The following is a 19,262-nucleotide window of genomic DNA, read 5'->3' as shown; positions in this document are numbered from 1 at the left end:
CCATGCTGGGGTGCCTTTACATTGCTCTGCAGCTCAATCATTTTCCCCTGGAAACATGCAAACCTCCTAGCTTATTGAATCGCAAATGCTAATGCGGTTCCCAGTTCCAGCGTTCTAATGTTTTGATGTTATCATCAAATCGGATTTTTCTCTCTGGACCTCCAGTCTAAACCCAGTTATTTCCAGTGCTATTTCTTCTCTCTTCATTGTAACTTGTTGCTCAGGGAAGTCTCTGGAGAATAATATCTGCTACACAACAATTGCTCTATTGTTTCCTTGACTTCAACTATTATTCCCATTAATTAGTCTTAGTTTGGAAGACATCGCATTGTTACTCTTTCCAAATGTAACCTTGCAACCTGATGTTTTTCCCTTAAAAAATGAAACAAAACAATAACAACAACAACCCCAGCTGAACCCTCCATCATAACCCTCCTTCTAGGTCCACGAACTGTGTGATAACTTCTGCCACCGGTACATTAGCTGTTTGAAGGGGAAAATGCCCATTGACCTCGTCATTGATGAAAGAGATGGCAGCTCCAAGTCAGATCACGAAGAACTTTCAGGCTCCTCCACAAACCTCGCTGACCATGTAAGTCTATGAGCCTTTGGCGTTCTTTTAAGGCCACTGGGCAAAGCATTTCTTTTCTTTTTTTTAACTTGTAACATTTAGCCCCATTGATTTAGCTTTCTTTTGAAATGATTTGGTTTCTTTGGAGATCTTCTCCCTTTTCCTAATAACTCTGCCATACTCTTCCTCTTCATGTCCCCTTTCTTAGAGCTCACTCCTTTATGTTGAGAATAACAACAACAACAATAACAACAACAACAACAACAACAAAGACTGGGGAGTTGATAGAGTGATTTGTGTTCTTAATGTGTAAAGTTTCCTGGATTGGTGACTTGAGTGTTAGCAAATTGTCTGTTTGATATGGTGACCGCTGCCTTTTCTGCTTCCTCAACTCTATGCAATCAGTGCAGCAGGGAGAGAGAGAGGCAAGACAGCTAGCTGGACAGGGTGGGGGAGAGAAGGCTGAGGGAAAAGAGTGAAATGGGGAGGGGGGCTGATTTCTCTGTCTCTCACAAAGATGACAATCCTGAGAATTATTGGCACTCTTGCAGTGCATTCGAAATAAAAGAAGGAGTGAACACTTTACAATTCTCAGAGCTTTTGCTCTATAGGAACTTATTGCCAGAGTATGGACTTATTGCCAAATGCCTGAAGCATCTTCATAATAAAAGACAGTAACCTTGATGAAACAATTATTAACAATGTATTTCAGAAAGCTGAAGGGAATTGTGATTGAGTAACCATAGGTTAGTGGTTGAATTTTAACACTGTAACAGTTGGTGAATGAGGATGGAAAGTGTAGTAAGGAACGACTGTGGATGTCAGGCCAGGAAGGGAGATTTCTTTCTATTCTCTCTGTTTTTAATCCTATTTTGGAACTGATCTAGTAAGTCTGATGCTTCAAAAAAAAAGCATATGTAGTGAGACTGAAAATTTGAAAAAGAAGCAAAGAGAAAAGGATTGCAGCTGGTAGGAAAGGCAAGAGTGGCGAGGTTAAAGAGTGGGTGTGAACAGCAGTGTATTTATAGGAACTCAAGCCTGGTTGTCTATAGATTGCATTCAGTTGAACTCACAACCTAAAGGATATAGGCTGTAGTCTAATGACTTGGTGGTGGAAATATTAATTTAACACTCTGTGGAGTTAAACAGACATTGAGGCTTGAAGGCAGTTTGTATCACCACCACCACCACCACCACCACCATTCTTATCCCTGAGTGTTAAGATGAATAAGTTGAAATGCCTCAAGAATAAACCTTTTGTGAGGTTCTCCATTCCCAATCCCAACACCAAAAATTTTGAAAATATGCAGTTGTATATTTTAATTCACAGCCTTTGTGCTATATAAAAAGATAGTCTAAGGACAAAAGTTTAAAAAGGAAAGAAAAGAAAATGTCGGTCAGTCCTGGATATTTAGTTCTGAGACAATATAAATACTACAGTGTTGAAAGAGCCTGTGCCTCTCTGTACTCTTAGCTTTTCCCATCAGGATGGGGGAAAACTTCCGGAGGTCCTTTGCATATTGAGTGCATTACCTGAAATCCAAAGGGTGCAGCAGGAGCTATGGAAAGTTTATTCGCTGATATGTAGCCTTGAGACGTGCGGTTGTGGTCCACGAGGCATGACACCACCTTAGAAATATCTGTTGTTGTTGTTGTTATTTATTTATATTTATTTTCATTTTTCATTGCTTCCCGTTTTAAACTCATATGCATTTTACATTATTGGGGGAATGGGAAGGAATCCAGTTGCCCAGGCTGTAGAATGAGAGGTTCACTGTTGTCCACAGCCAAAGAGCTTTCCTTGTGACATTTCTAGAGGTCTTGACTACTTGGTTTTCTAGAACAGTTTCTGGGAGACTGTTTTTCAAGTGGATGTATAGAACTAGACTATGCTGATGTTTACATAAAATAGATAAGATAAGCTGGACTGTGAAGAGTATAGGCTGATAGAAAAGACCAATTTATGGAACTCTTGTAATATTTAAATTACACTCAAGGAGGAAGTTGTACCTAAGAGGGTAATGCTTTAATAACTTAACAATCACCATCTTTGGATAAAAGAGTCAACTGTAACATGTGTGGCTCCTCTGTCAGGCCCCCAATCAAGCAGATATGACAACTGATTTATTTTGAACCCATGAGGGCTTGCCACCTCATTGGGCATCAGAATTTAAAGCCTTTTATTTCACAGAGATCTGAACTATAACATTCTGACTTTAGCCCCCTGCTATTTGTTTTGAAAGGAAGCAATAATTTGTTCCACCAGCACACTGAGTGGAAAATGGCAACGTTTGCCACAGACTTGGGTTTTGTGCAGGAGGCGAGAGAAAACCTTGGAGAGTTTTCACCATTTCTGACACTTTTGTACCAGAGGTATATTGATTGCATTCATTTCTAGGCCTTTCCCTACATAGCGAATTCTCATGCCTCTTTCACAAGCAGGATCTCCCTCAAGTCCCCAACCACAAAAAAAAAAAAGAAAATACCCCAACCACTACCTGAAAAGTGGTCTGAGTGGGGCATTTTCAGCATGTGAATGTGTCCAATTTGCATCTCCAGGTTTATTTTTTCATTTGCTTTGATGTGCATATTTAATGCATCGCCCCAGGCTGGATCTCATTTGCTGCACACTGGTGCAGGGGTGACGAGGAGCCACTTCAGAAGGACCCAGGGTGTGTTGTTTTCTCTGTGTTATCTGTTGGCCCACTGTTCTGATCCACGGTGCTTCCTCGTGGTTTTATTTGCACATGAAATGCTGAGAACATTTTAAATTGGCTATGAATAATGACAGCTAAAAAAGAAGTGTAGTTTAATTTGTTGTGTGCCAAGGTTTCTCTTGTGGAGGTGACAGTTTGTGACAGCTGTTTGACACCCCCAAAACACATACACCTCTATCCTTATTAAGTGGAATCAAGCTGCAGTGTGTGTGTGTGTGTGTGTGTGTGTGGTTTAAGGAAAGGAGCGGGCAAGGAGAGAAAGAGAGAAAAGAATAAGTATGTAATTCTGTGTAGTGGAAAGCAGACCGAGAAGCACCAGGAGCCAACTATTAGGTACTAGAATAGCTTTCAATTTCCTTATTAAAATTTTTGAAAATAGAAATGAATAAAAGTAACTGTTACAAATATCTTGAAAGCAAGTTTTCTTGGCAGACTTTTAAGGATGAGTTTTGTGTTATATAGTATTACTTAGCAAATCAGGCTGTTGTCATGCTGATCCCACATTCCATAATTTTATATGAGTAGATCTGGTGTAACACGGATGCATTAAAAGAAGACAGCTGTAATGTCTTACCTCCCATGCTGCACTCAGTAAAGACACTGAGTTTGTTCACTTGTTATTGACATTTACAAGATGGGCACAGTGATAAAAGGAAGTTTGGAATTAAATAGAAAATACAGTTTGCAACATTGGATACTCTTTTATTTTGTTCAATAAATTCATAATTAATGCTTATATTTTCAATATTATAATGTTTTTTTTGTTATGTTCATAAGAGCAATTGCTTTATAGGCAGGAAACAGCTATTAGAGTATTCTTTAGAATATTGGAGAGAAAAGGAACCATGATGGTGAAAGGAAATAGAATTCTATTTTTTAGCTGCAGTTCATGTTAAGTTTCCCAGACATTCAGATTTATCATGTTTAAAATAAACATGTCAAGAAACCAATTCTTTAAAAAAAGTTTCAACTTGAAAACTTTTGTGGAATAATCATGCTTTTTCTAGTCTGTAGTATTTCTTAATAATAGATGATATCCACATTATCTACTTTACATAATTTTAGGTCAATCTTTAGATCTAGCACAGATAAATGAAATGTATCTTTATATTTACATATAAAGATATTATACATCTTTAGATCAAGTTTAGACAAGGAAGTATATTTGTCTGAAATACATTCTTTGAGCTAAGCTGTATTTTTGTCTGAAGTGCATACAGTTATATTTTTATTATGAATTAATGCTCATAATGATCTATGTTTTATTTTTGGACAAATTAAGTAAAGGAAAAAAGATAACTATTTATTAGCAGTTCATGAAAATGATTTAAAATTGACTGACTCTGATAATGTGACTAATAAAAGAAAAATACTTTAATTTTTATGTTGGAAGGTGTAATTTAAAATGAAGCTATGCTGTTGTTTTCCTTTGGACCTCTGAATATGTCAAGTTTGTTTATGTCACCACAGTTTTAAGAAATGGGTTCAGGCAGAGGGGACAATCCCCAGAACCTTGTTCCTGACAGAATACGGGCAAGTGTCGGTAGATGAATTCTTTTACTATCTGGAAAATTTGAGGGAGTAGGCAGTGAGGAGAGGGACTGATCTATAGAATATCAAGGGGGGAAAAAGGAGATTTGATAATATTAATCGTTTGAATTATTTCTTTTATCAGGTAGTTTCTTCCTTCTCGTGTAAGATTAGGCCTTACGGTGTGTTTGTTACCTAAGCCCTCTGGGGACCTGTTCTGGGAAACTTCTACCTCTCAGTGCTGCTCAGCAACTCAAGCAGATGTGGCTGAGGGCAGGCGCTTGCTGTTATTGTTGTTGCATCGTTTCTAGTGGTTGATAGCTTTTCTGTCAATTTCCCGCCCGGAATAATTGTATTATTTAAATCATTGAGGTTGTGCAGTTAGAATATGTTGTCAGTGTAACTGTGAGGGGAGGAAACTAAACAAGGATGCACTTGACAGCCACAGGCCTTCACTACCATCAGATTTAAATTGCAGTATTTTTCAAACTTCATTTTCAATTTTTTCAGACTGAAAGCCTATGGAATATTTAAACAATTCAAAACTATAGGAGACATTATAACATGACATTATACCAACAACACAAGAAATTTCTATCTTTTCTAAAAGTCACTTCATTATGTGGGGGAATCATTTGCCAAGAGTGCTTGCCACTTCTGTGAGAGCCACTCACATATTAATTCCCAAAGCTTAATAGAGGGGTGGAGATAAGGAAGGACTTGCTCTGTTTACATTTTAAAGATCAAGTTCGTGTCTGAAAGCATACACACTTCTGAGTTCTCATGTCAACTTTAGAATAACACAGTGAAATTTTCAAAACTTACAATTGACATTTTAAAGTCTTGTAGGCTTGACTACCTTATGGCAAGAATCTTCATCTTGTTTTATTTCTTATAAGGATTTTGCTTATTTATTTTTAGAGGGGGGGAAGGGAGGGAGAAAGAGAAGGAGAGAAATACCAAGATACAAGAGATTCATTGATCAGTTGCCTCTTGCACGCCCCCAACCGGGAACCTGGCTCACAACCCAGGCCTGTGCCCTGACTGGGAACCAAACAGGCGACCTTCCTTTTTCTGGTTCACAGGCTGGTGCTCAATCTACTGAGCCACACCAGTCAGGGCTCACCGTATTTTAAAAAAATAATTTTTGCGTAATGTCAAAGAAGTTAAAACATTGTAAAGTCATAGGAAATATGCTAACAGTATTAATTATGTGTACAGATATGAGTCACAAGCCTTTGTTGTTTAAACATATGGTGTCAGATTAGTTTTGCACACTCCATTTGCTGATTAAAATATCTTTATGTATGTAGACTATTACTTTCCACCTACAAGCACATATTTTGAATTACTTTACTGTATCATATATAACTTTTGACACTGTTATATATCATGTTTTTATTGTGGAGGTTCTAAGAAAATCAAATGCTATTTTAAAGTATTTTTTAAGATTTATTTATTTTTAGAGAGAGGGGAAGAGAAGGAGAAAGAGAGGGAGAGAAATATAAATGTGCGGTTGCCTCTCGCATGCTCATCATTACTGAGGACTGGCCTGCAACCCAGACAGATGCCCTGACTGGGAATCGAACCAGCGACCTTTAGGTTCTCAGCCTGCGCTCAATCCACTGAGCTACAACAGCCAGGGCTATTTAAAAGTATGTTTAATGCTCAGAATAGGAGGTGAAAGTGACCTAAGGGATTATCTTGCCTAACTTCTGAACTTTACAGAGATAAAGGAAACCAGTTCCAGGAAAATAAAGTGTGCCACTTGCTTAAGTTCACAGGCTCAGTTAGCAGCGGCACCCCAGAGCTCTCAACTCCAACTGCTGGATGCTGTCTCCCTTAACATCATCCATTGAATCACCTGTACATTTGGGGTCTGAGATGAGTTTCAAATTATTTTAGACAAAACCTATGTGTGGTATGGCTTTCTTTTTCTTTCTTGAACCCTAAAAACATTTTATTCTCCACTCAGTTTTGAATTTGTTTAGAAACCCTTATACATTTACTACGCTGTCTCTTTGGGTGGAAGAACCACGAGCTGTGTAGAATCATTTAAATATGGAAATATCACCAATTCACCAGGATTTATTACAGAGTACCCTGTAGGCAGGCCTCCCGCAGAAATGCCATGATGGTTTAAAATGTTACAATTTCTACCATATCTGCAACCTCAACAAAAGAGGTGCACATATGATTTGCTTCCTATGCCTGGAGACTCCTGTCCTCTCTCCGCTCTTTCCTAGATTTAGCAAAATTCAATGATGGTGCTAAATCAATTTTTTTTTAACTTTCAAGGGAGAAAGCACGGGCGGAATTGTGTTTTCTAGGGAAAGCTGTGTGTAAATGAGAAACAGAGGAGAGCAGCGGAGTGATCTCCTGTGGCCCCGCTCCTACAAGCTCTCCCCATCTTGTCTCCTGCTTTTATATTAATTACAACTTGCATTATCAGCTGTGAGTCTGTAGCCCAGCAAATAGAAAATACTGCCCCTGGAGACCTAGCTTCTTGTATCTATTTTCCATCTCCTCCTATTGTGCTCCACTCAGTATTCACTGCTTTTCTCCTGCTAACACCGCTCTTTAACGCAATTACATAAGAGCAAGAAGAGTACCATATTTGACTCCCAATTATTAAAGCCACTGGGAATAGAAACACGTTCACTCCTTGCCCTCGGGTGTCTTTATGATACTTTTGGCTGAAGAACAGGACATATATTGTGGAATGCATATACCTGAATACTCACCCACATGCATGCACGCAGAAGGCATTTCTCTTTATTTTTTTTCATATGTCATGTGTTTTCCATGCTTTCATATGCCACTTTGGTTTCAAGATTCACTAAACTTCTGCATGTAACTTGGCAGGAAGCCAGGCCATTATTCTTGAAGGATGTAAACTTGGAAACTATCTAGGGAAGGAAAAGAAGAAGAAGAAAGGAGTTGTGATATAAACAAATATTTCAATTTAAGAAAAAAATCAGTGTTATGGGATTATATTTTATCCAATCATGTAGGTTATAATTTTTTATGACCGAGGAGATAGCAAGTTTTCATTGACCTGATTGTCAATATTTGTCTTAGTGTATGATCAAGTCCCTGAGGTGTAGCTGAATACAGACAAGTTTGGGGTACCTCCTCAGCCTGGAAACCCCAGAGGGGTTTATCTGTTTTTCCGATTTTGAAGTTGGATTAATATCATGGTACTTAGTTTGTGTCAGTCTCTCGAACTAGATCATCGTACTTGAGACACTATGTGGAAATAAACATCTGACGGAGAAAGGGGGGAAGAGACAGGGGTGTGGTGGGTTAGATAGTGAACCTGAGCCAATCTCAGGTCTGGGCTGAAGACCAAAGACCCACTCATCTGGAGGAACCAGCTGTTCTTAAAGTAATATTTGCTTATGTGGCTTATTTTTTACTCCTTTACTGTAGAAAACATCTCTTCCAGAAAACCGTGGAAAGAAATACACCGAATTATAAATTAATGAGGTCTGACTTGAAAACTCAGTACGGTTTGAATGATAGGGACAAACCAGTACTTTCAGTTGCAGGGAGCCTTTCCGGGTGATCCCTTCCAATCGCTGTGGCGCCCAAACAGAAAGCCTTGCTTCAGCTTCACGTGAATGATTATGTAACAGCTATTGGATGACATTTGCCTTAAAACATAGTTGAGGTGTTAGTGGTTAATTATTGTAATTTTCATGAGGGGTAAGAAGCTTTTATAGCAGCCGGCTTAATAAAAAGCCTGCAGTGCATAAAATTAATATCACTTGCTGTGTACACTGGAAAGTTAGCGTAGGTGAGTGTGCTGCAGCTATTGCATTTTCTGAACAAAGCCTCTGGCCAGTGGTGTTGCAGGACTAAACTCACACCATGCTATTGTTTCTTTCTCTCTTTCTCTTTTCCGTATAATTCTTCTAGCTCTTTATCTGGTTACCATCCAGCAAACAGCTGACATGAGGAAGCTGAAAAGCCTGGAGAGGAACTTCAGTGTTGAAACTATTGGAGTGGTTTCTAACTTAGATATAAAAGAGATTGCAGGCACAACTCTGCCTTAATATAGGCAGCAGAGATCCTTGGTTTTCACGTTACTCTATGCAACTTCATTCCCTAATCTACTTCCTAAAACATGGCTTTATTTTAGAGATCTTTATCTGTGCTGTACTTTCAGTCGCAAGATTTCTGCTTGGGGTTTTCACTTTGAATCACTTGCTTGCCTGATGGCAGTGCCAGTAACATTCTTCAGTATAGATGGTGTTAATCTATACAACTTTGGGTCATTTCACCATCTATCAAAAATGCTAAATATTAATGTACAATCAGTTTGTAGCAGATCTGTACAGGAAAAAAATAAGTTTTTTTTCCCCAGCTGTTGTTCCAAATAAGGATAGTCCCCTATTTTGTCTCACCTTGTTTTTAAGTGTTATTTTGGTAAATTTTATATTCTGTATGTACATCATAGAGTTGATGGTGAGGAAAATGAGAGGCCAATTTTTTTTCTGGATAAACTGTAGATGATGACAACGCTGCACGATTGCTTTCAGATGGTCAAGATGTTTGCCTGTCTCCTGTGGGCATGTTGGTTGTCTGAATCCTTACCAAATATTGCGAGAAGAAATAGTGTACTTTGAGAGATTGCTGTTGTTTTGAAAAAAATTTACCCCTCAAAGAAACTCTCCCCCCAAGGATTTACTTGCCATTAGGTCTGTGGACTTAGCTGAAGTCACTGCATACAGGTGACAAGTGCACTGCTCAGGCCTTGAGGCTGGTGTATTTCATGGGCTGTTCTTACTCTCTGTTTCTGCCAGAGGAAATTCCATCTCTTGCCTGCCTTCATGTGGTGCTGATAAAGTCCTTCCTGTACATTAGAATTCCTGTTTTCCTTTAAGCAACAGCAGGGTATTGGGAATGATCAGGAAAGGGGAGGAGGAACAGGAGAAGAATACACTCAGCAAAGTAGCACGAGCTGTAACTCTCGGTTTGCTTCGCTCGCTCGTCCTTTGAACGAGTAGTTTTCCAGGAGAAAGCACTGCTCTGTGAATTCAGAGCTTCCATGGAGCTCACGTGAAAGTCCTAACTGGCTTATTAGATAGCTACCAGTTCCTAGTTGTTTCACTTTTCTTGTTGTTGTTTGTGTAAATTAAAGCAGACTTGATTCTTTATTAGGCATGGATGCAGTGATAATATCACTGTGTCTTTTGGTGGTATAATCAGTTGGTAACAATTTTGCGAGTTCCGTCAGGCTGTTTTAGGGCAATGCATTTGAAAGGTGTAAAGAGCTGTCTCGTACATTCTTGAGTCTGTGGGATTTCTTTTTTTAAAAGAGAGTCATGGAGCTTTGTAGATACTAATATTTTGAAGTAGTTAGTAACCAAGAGCTTCAGGATCTATTTTGTGGAAGAACGTGACCTTAATAAGATGACAAGAGGAAAAAATGACTTTTAGGTTTTTAGGTAGGCTTTTTTTCTAACTTTAAAAATTAACTTCATTAAGGCATAATTTGTGTATAATAAAAATGCACCCATTTTAAGTGTCTGTATCAATTTGCTTTAAGAAATGTATACACTGGTGTAGCCATCACTTCATCGAGGCTCTAGAGCATCTCTCTTTTTCTTTTTGGTACCTATTGCTGAAAAGACAACATACTGTAGCATGTCATCTATAGATGCCTAGTTCCACAAATACTAATATGTACACATTTTGTCTCTCTCCACACCTTTCTTCTTGGCTCCTCATTTATGGCTGAAATGATAACTGTGGAAAAATTTCTTGGAATTTTGACATCAGAATCCTGCATCTTGGCGAGATCATGATGATGCAACCTCCACCCACTCAGCAGGCACCCCGGGACCCTCCAGTGGGGGTCACGCTTCCCAGAGTGGAGACAACAGCAGTGAGCAAGGTAAAAGGTTAAGCATTTTCCTTGTGCAAAGAAGGCATGACTAAAATAACTTCAATATCTTATGACATCAGTACATCTGCCTCCCTGTAAGCAGGAGGATGGCAGGTTAGGGGGCACAGCTGCTATGTAGGAAGACACTATTCCCCTCTCTTGAAAAAACACATTACTTACTTAACAAAATTCAAAGTGAGATGTGTAATCTTTAAGTAGGCATTACACTAACAACTGATTAGTTCTGCCAGTTCTTTTACAAATTTGGTTATCTACACTTAATGTGTGTGTGCGAGTGAGTACATAGTGTGGCAGAGCTCCTTCGTACTTGTGTGCAGGGGTTTTCATTACACCATAAAGCCTGTGTTTTGTTTGTGGTGCCCACTGTAAGAGTTCTCTGTAATCAGGCAATGATGCCTCTAAAGCACTGAAGATGCAAAACTTTGTTCTTTTTAGCTCCAGAAGTACTGCACAAGTTTTATATGGAATCTTATCTTGGGAATACAGATTCTGAAATCCTTGGAAGGTTATTGGCTTCCACTCAGCAGATATGGTGACTTTTGTCACACATCCTAAACATTAGAATAATCAGAGGGCAAGGGGGATGTGAAATGCAGATGGCAAAGAAGCCTAGTGTAATCTGGAGTAAATTTTACTATTTAGAAACTCACCTATTGCACAGAGAGCAATTATATGTTGGTAGGAATGGCTCTTCTATGGCTAAAATGATAATTTAAAGGAAGATGCATTACTGAATGTGGGCCAGGAAAGTGTATAGATTTTACTTTTTAATATTTTACATTAGATGGTGTCTGATCTCCTAGGTCTATTTCATCTCTATTATGACTGTGTTTATGGCCACAATATTTAAGTCTTACAGAGTCTTCCAATAGAGGACAGTTTAACAGCTTGAGCTGCAGGTGTATGTGCATCTAAAAGAGAGCGGTTGATGTAGGGTGAGTGCCTTCACTCTTCCAAGTTTCTGGCCATGGATTTTCGATTCCCAGTATTCTAGAAGAGTCTAGGAAAACATCCTGTCTGGGATGACAATAACTTGAATGAGTCCAAATTAGAATTGAGGTTTATGCAAGTTGCAGCTGACACAGAAATTAATGCTATAAGATGATACACTGTGGAAGAACTTGTGAGTCATATCTATCGAGGCTTTATATGCTGTTTTTATTGGGCCGGTTAGATTGTATATGAGACAACTAAATTATAAGGCAATTTGAAGATGACATGTACGTAAATTCAATGGATCTTCATTGCAATGGCTTAATTGTAGTTCCATGTCATGGCGATGGACTGACTTCTCAGTGTGGCTAAATCTGGAAAGCTTTCTATGACTACCCTCCCTACCACCCCAACTGCTGCAACGTAAGGGATGAAATGTATCTATTAATGAAAACAAAACACCCTAAACACTGTACAAAGAGGGGGGAAGGAGAAGCAGACTTAATGGTCTAATGAGGCTATCTTCCAAAGACTGTGTGTGGGGCTCGCTTTGACCTTTCACTTTGCTCAGGAGCTCAGCGCTTCATTTTTCACATTCTTGCAATTACGTTAACGCTTCAAGCATTTCTGACTCCAAGTCAGCTAGCAACACCAGGCATAACTCAACACTGTGAGTTTTTCTCTCCTCTCTGTAGATTCATTAACAGGTCACCAAGGTCCCAACTGAAATTTAAAACTGACTTGTTCTGTTGGGTTGGTTGAGTTATGGCAAGGGAGATAGCAGGAAGGGACCAGAGACGACGGGAGGAGGGAGGGAGAAGACCCTGGGGTTTGGAGCAGGGAAGAGTTGTGGCTATGAATGAGGCAGAGAGTTTTGTCATTTTGGTTAGTTTAGTTTTGCTGTTGCTGTTGCTGTTGTTGTCGTTTTAGTGAAGAAAGAGAAAACCTCTGAGACTGGTACAATGGTAAAAACAATATGCACAAACCTCCGTGTCGTGGGTAGCTGCACCCACTTATCCAATGTTGAAGGATTTGATCCCTGTAGGATTTTGCTCCTTTAATCATATCTCTGTGGGATTAAAGAGTGGACATGGTAGCTTATGTGAATGAATTCTAGGCAGTCAGTTGTTTTACTGTATTTAAAATGTAAGAGACAAAAAAGTTATGATTCTTATAAAATGGAGAATGTTTTGGCATGGAGAATTTCTTACCTGGCTTCCCCATCAGTGGTCCCAAAACACATGTTTAAGGGTATTCTGTTTTTTAGAGTAGACTCTAAATTTTGAAGGCCAGACTCGAGTGTATTATGTCATACTTGTGCCCACATTAGTCTTTTAAACATGTTTTCAAGACATTTTGATATTTTGTCCCACTGAATTGTCCAGAGTAGCTTTCTGTGGGAAAGATTAATTATCTGCTTCAGGGCAAAGTCAACAGAGATATTGACTGAATCGCATATGCTTATCCTAGGTTAAATCTTAGGGTTGATGTATAATGGAAAACCTAAGAGGGATATTTATGTTCTTAGTATTAAATATGTTATAATACTACATTGGAAACCAAGTTTCTAGTTCAGAAAAGACTTTTCTTGCGTATTCAGAATTTATTAGCACAAAAGGCATATGGAAAACTGTAAAATGATTCAGTTTCAAAACAAATTATGATAAACAGAAAAAATAGGGATGAATTGTACTAAATACAGTGTTTTCATACACATTTTAAATTAAACTTTAATAGCCATATGCTATAAAACAATACATGCATTTGTGCTTTATAATTGTTGTGAATATTTTAACTAAAATGATTCATACAAAATTTTACTTTGGAATGTAAAAATACCTCATTTTATGACCCGATAGTGAAAGAGCTACAGTTACACAGGTGAAAGGTCATCTTTTCCTCTTTAGCGTTTGCATAATGAAATGAAAGAGGGGGAAATCAGATTTTTAAAATCTTGTCAGAAGCAAACTTGGTAAAATGTAAAACCTGACTCTACTGTATCTTTCAAACAGCACATGCCTAGCAGTAAACTATATAAATATGAACCAGACTTTCATTCACTCTGATTTTTTTTTTGCTAAAGGCATCCAAAGGGAGGGAGTTTTTCTTGTTAGTCATTTTAGAATGAAGAAAGAAATCTGGTTTTTCAGGGATAGAATTAGGGTGCAGACTAGTGCTCTGTGGAAGTAACTGGCCTTCTTTGTATCTGGCTTCCCATCAGTAAAATGGGGCTTGATAATAAAGCTTGGGGTCCCTAATTCTGTACCTGCTGAGTCAAAAGCTGCTTTGTATTTCATTGTGTTTTTGCCAGAGTAAAGACTAGGAAGCAGCCCCCTTGTTCAGAGAGCACTTTGAGAGCCTTAGATGAAAGGCACAATATATGTACAAGTATTATTATTATTGATGGGTTTGTGTAACTCCCATTAACGCTGATGGGAGTTACGCATGTGAATTGGCAAGAGAATAGACCCCTCAGTGTTTAGAGCACATGAAATTTACATTTTTTCCAGTGCTGTAATTGAGATGTTGACAAATTGGAGAATATTGATGAGCCTTTGTTTTAAGTATTTCGTGCCAAGTTTGTTTTATTTTTCCTGGTTTGAACAATGGTATGGGTTCAGCAGCAATGAATAAAAAGGGTAGAGTAAAGATAACTTTGTATTTCAATATTTTGATGTGCCAATATGAAATGAATTGTCTTAGGCAAATGGAATATGCTGTTTTAATCATTAGCTATGCATGAAAGAAAAATTGATGTTGACATCTTTGCTGTAAAATCGTTGTAATGGGGCCTTCCTTACAATTCATTTTTGTAAAATTCATTTTGTACATTTTGCAGCAATTGAACAATCCCTGCACTGTGAATAGGCAGGATTCCCAGAAATACCGAGACAGTTGGCCCAGTAACTGCTGAGCTCACACTGCACACCACACGCACGTTAACCATGCTGTTGCCAGACCAGTTTAACCTAAATACATTTGCCTTCTAGCATCTATATGCCTTTTATCTTTCAGGACACAGGGCTTGTACCAGCCTGTACAGTTCCTCTCAACTCTTCAGCTCTGCCACCTGCCAAACCCCTCCACTGATGTCCCTATCTATCACCCAGGCAGTGAGACTAGAATTCCATCGCTAGATATTTATTATTTATATCCAGTTCTTTACTAATCATGGTGTTGAAACCTAAAATCACCCCCCTTGATACTGGATATAAGTATTTATAGATAAAAGAGCATCTAAAATAGTCTTACATGTCTGCGTTCATGATGCATGCTATCATTATGAAACAGTATTCTCCCCCACCAAAATATCCCAGTTATATATTTAAAGAAGGGGGGGAATCTCCAACCGATATATGATGGGTCTTGAATATGTTCTACTAGAATTTCTTATTCAGTCTAGGAAAACTCTGTCAATGGAATGTTTCATAGTGGCGGCAGTCTCTTTAAAATAACCCTAAATACAATATGACAGATGCCATCTGCCATAATCTTTTGCTAGTTGCTTTTAACTTTTATTTTTCCTAGAGCTAAGTTCATCAAAAACTGAGTCACTTACTGTTACAATAAATGCAATGACATTTCTTTTCTTCCTGTTCTTTTAATTGCATCAAAAAATTCTCTGAGAAGGTAATAGATAATTGAACATTGCCGTAGAAGAAGCTGGTGTATATAGAATGTGTATGTTGCATTTTCGTTCTCTCTGCTCCCCCCCTAGAAAAATAATGTCAAAAATATATCATCCTTAACGTGGCATTAAAGGGAGGTGGAGAAAAAGGGGGAGATGAAAGAAAGGGAAAGAAAAAAATATCATCCTTTACCGTCCGCAAACATCCAAATAATTTCTGTTGATTTTCTCAGGACTTTGTAAAATAGTAACCATTAGAAATAAAACGAAACCCCTTCTAATAAATAAATGCTCTAGGAGCATGTAATGGTGCCCATAAATGCTTAAAAGCTTTCTATAATTGCTGTTAATTTTGAGTAATTTCTTCCTATATGTATCAACTTACTTGAAAAACCCAGAGTTGGGATTTCTAGATTTTTTTTAACTTAGTCATATAAAGAGATGTCTCCTGGTGCCAGTTAGAGTTTAATTTAGAGTAGTAATTAAACTTGAATACTGCCTCATAAACAAAAGATAAACAATAAACCAGCCACGTTCCCTGCTGTTTCATAGCTTTCTTTCCCAGATGTTTTAGCCTGATAATTTTTACACAGTGAACTACCTAACATGGAGTTTTGTGGACAGAGGTCGAGAATGAGGGTGTTCTATTTTTCATTTTTTTGTGATCTTTTTCCCTCCAAAAAGCAGATGCACGGGATTTCCCACATTTAGATTTTATTTTAGAAATTCTGATAAACTTAACACAGACATACTCGAAGATATCATTTATTTATTTTTCTTCAGAGTTAACCCTGTCATGCATGTGTTTTACACTTATAAAGTAAAATTTTGATAGCAAGTCAGAGAAGCTTGACAATGGGCAGTTTTTCTTCTCACCCCTTCCCCTGCTTCCCAGCCCCTCGCGTTCTCCTCCTGCAACCAGCGTCACTGAATGCCGGTACTCTTCCTTGGGTTACAAGGGTTTCTCTGTCCAGTCCCGGGCCCTTCCACTGTCAGCCATGGTCTTTCTAATTGTCAGGTACTAGTCGGCCGTTCAATGCAGAAGCCATGTTATTTCACTGGGTGGGGTAATTACTGAAAGCTGAGAATAGCTGCACTAAAGACAGAGGGATACTTTCATGATCCCATTAGCATAAGAGTGGGTAAATTATTCATGCCAAGTGAGGATTCTATGGGGAAAAGTATAGTTAATGCACATAGTTTTTAAATGTATCCCTTTCTGCTCTGAGACTAAATTCTTGTTGGAATCAGTTCTCAGACATTTACGGGAAAGCTCTGGTGGCGTGTTAGATGCAGTTCATCTCTCTCTGTTTGCAGCGCTCTCAATAGAGACCATCTGGCAAAGATCCAAAAGGTGATTAAACAAAATGATCAGCTCTTGTTGCTGTGTTACATGTCCAATACTCCGGATTAAAAAACATGACCCACGACAGTCAAGCTCACGTCATGCCGCTCCCCCCTCCCCCTCCCCTTTCCGTATAAGAATTCAGATGGTCCACAAATGTGCGTGCCATCTTTGTGTCCTTATGGCCCATAATCATGAACAGGTTGCGCAAATGGCTCTTTCTGTAGCACTGTCTGTTCCAGCAGCATAGAAGCATTTCATATTAATTGGGTCAGTCTAATATTCATATTGACATGGGGAAAGATTACTAAATTTATTCTTATAGCAGACAATGAATATGTGTGCTTTCTGCCATGAGGGAAGTGAAATCTGACAACTGTCTTGTGCAACTGATTAATTTTTCTTGAAACTGGAGAAAATCAAAGCAGGGAAAACTGTCATTCTCTGAAAACAGTGCACAACCCTTTGTAACTAAACAAAATGGATTGGGTGGGGGAGCTTTGGGGGAGCTTGTGGAAATGAGCTCTGGTTTTAACACCATAATCAGGGATGAATTTACAGTGCCATTCAGAGGAGTCCTCCCTCCCCATAAACAAGCTGATAATCACAGGGAAGCTGACTTCCAATTAGCTCTTCCTTCCCTCACTCGGATCAGGGTGTTTATATGTCCTCCTTAAGCTTTGATATGTCACTACTGAGTTGATACATCTCATGTCACATTCAAAAGTTTGGAAATAAAATGTTTATTATGAGGAAACCCTGCTAATAAACAAGGTAATTTTCAACCAATCATTTCACAATTGAGTTAAGGTAAAAATGCCAAGATTTGTGACTAAGGGACAGATGTGTCTTATCTTTGGGGGTTTGCACCAAATGCCAAGTAGAAATATAAATTGATCAGACCAGACATTGTGAGGAAGTGATCGAAGAAATATTGAGATGAAATCTTGGAATGAACTATAGATGTATATTTATAACAATACTGTGCATTGCTTACATGTCACGTTTGCATATGCCTGAACTCTGGTTTTATTAAGGGGCAGTTTCATGTGTTAGGTAGGCATACAAAATACAGGGCTATCCAGAATTATGCCTGACCATTTAATATTGTGGAAAATAGTCTGCGATGGCTACGACAGGCTGAATTTGAGTGCAAATGTCGAGAAAAGATAAAGAATAAAGCAAAGGAAAGACAATTCTTAAAAACCACGTTAAAACATCATCAGTCCTTGACAGTTCCCCTTTACGAGGGAACGTAAGAAGCAGGTTAGAAATACAGTCGGGCAGGGTGCTCTGGGAGGGGAAGCAAGGTTCCCCTGGAGTCAGTGCAGTGTGGCAGATGAAAGGGACTTGCATAGCCTTGGGGGTCTTAAGGCTATTATAGGGCAACTCATGCTCTGTTATCATGCTGATTTTTCGATTGATTTTGGCTGAACAGTACTTGTTGAAGCCCTCCAGAGCATCAAACACAGCCTTATGGTGCTATACATTGTACTACACGTGTTCTAGTTTTCCCTTCATTGTCTTTACTTCGCTTCAGAAGAATCGTCTATAATGATGCCATGTTATTATTCTCCCTTTCTCTTTTTTTTCTGTTTCTACTCTCAGATTTTCTTGAAATTCTTGTTGGTGGGTAAGAATTCTTTGGGTAGGTAATGGGTAGTGTGAGCAACTTTTTATTGATCTTGCTATGTTGACATTTGTTTTTAATTTAGCCTCTAGAAATATTTTGATGTCACAGCAGACAATAAATATAAACCATTTTATCTACCAAATCTCTCTCTCTCGGTAGTCTTGAACTACTCACTTTCTTTCTAATAACCAGCAAGAAAAAACTATGGGATTTCACTAAGTCTAGTTCCCCATTTAAATGAAAGTAAACCATTTAAGTATCCCTTCTACAGGGTCGGGCCAAAGTAGGTTTATAGTTCTTATGGAAAAATAATATAATAATTAATAATACAAGAATAAACTTTATTTCACGTATCTCAACTGTAAATGTACATTGGCCCTGCCCTGTATATAGTGATAAGGTCCTTCCACTTGCTGGGGAAAAAGGAGGAGGATAATGGAGGGAACCTAAAGGAAGTGTGTCCCTGCTTCCCTTTTGCCTAGGGAACTTTTTGTCATCTCCTCCTTGAAGCCCTCCTGATTTGCCCAGGTACAGGACCCTGTTCCCTTTTCTGTACCCTGGTGGTACTTTCCACCTCTGTTACAGCATCTTTCACATTTTGTGTTGTAATTTTGTGGTTCCTGATTTTTTCTTACTGCCTTTCCAAAGCAGGGATACTCACTTATTCAACTATTTAGCAATAGCAGGTCCACTTTGAATCAATAAACAAAATCCACAGATTGGCCCGGCTGGGTGTAGCTAAGTTGGTTGGGGATCATCCTGCAAATCTCCAGTTTGACTCTCTGGTCAGGTCAGGACATATACCTAGCTTGTGGGTTCCATTTGGGTTTGGGTCAGGGGTCATACGAGAGGCAACTGATGGATGTTTCTCTCACACATCAGTGTTTCTCTTCTTCCTGCCTTCCCCTCTCTCTAAAAAAAAATCCACATATTTTGTTTTGTCTTTTAAAGGTGGACCAATTGATCATAACTTTGTGGGTATCTACTCTGT

At 38.6% G+C, this 19,262-nt stretch overlaps 1 protein-coding gene across 1 annotated transcript in view; it reads left to right on the top strand.

The window, feature by feature from the left end:
* MEIS2 (Meis homeobox 2) overlaps positions 1–19,262 on the top strand; it is a 198,307-nt gene that overhangs the window by 5,679 nt on the left and 173,366 nt on the right. Inside the window, 2 exon segments of the mRNA XM_028505416.2 lie at positions 443–592; positions 10,606–10,720. Coding sequence (XP_028361217.1) covers positions 443–592; positions 10,606–10,720 — 265 coding nt within the window.

The sequence above is a fragment of the Phyllostomus discolor genome, chromosome 1 (genome assembly GCF_004126475.2).
Source record: "Phyllostomus discolor isolate MPI-MPIP mPhyDis1 chromosome 1, mPhyDis1.pri.v3, whole genome shotgun sequence".
NCBI classification, from domain to species: domain Eukaryota; kingdom Metazoa; phylum Chordata; class Mammalia; order Chiroptera; family Phyllostomidae; genus Phyllostomus; species Phyllostomus discolor.
Note: the sequence above shows the minus strand (reverse complement) of the source record. Positions and strands in the feature narration are given on the sequence as shown.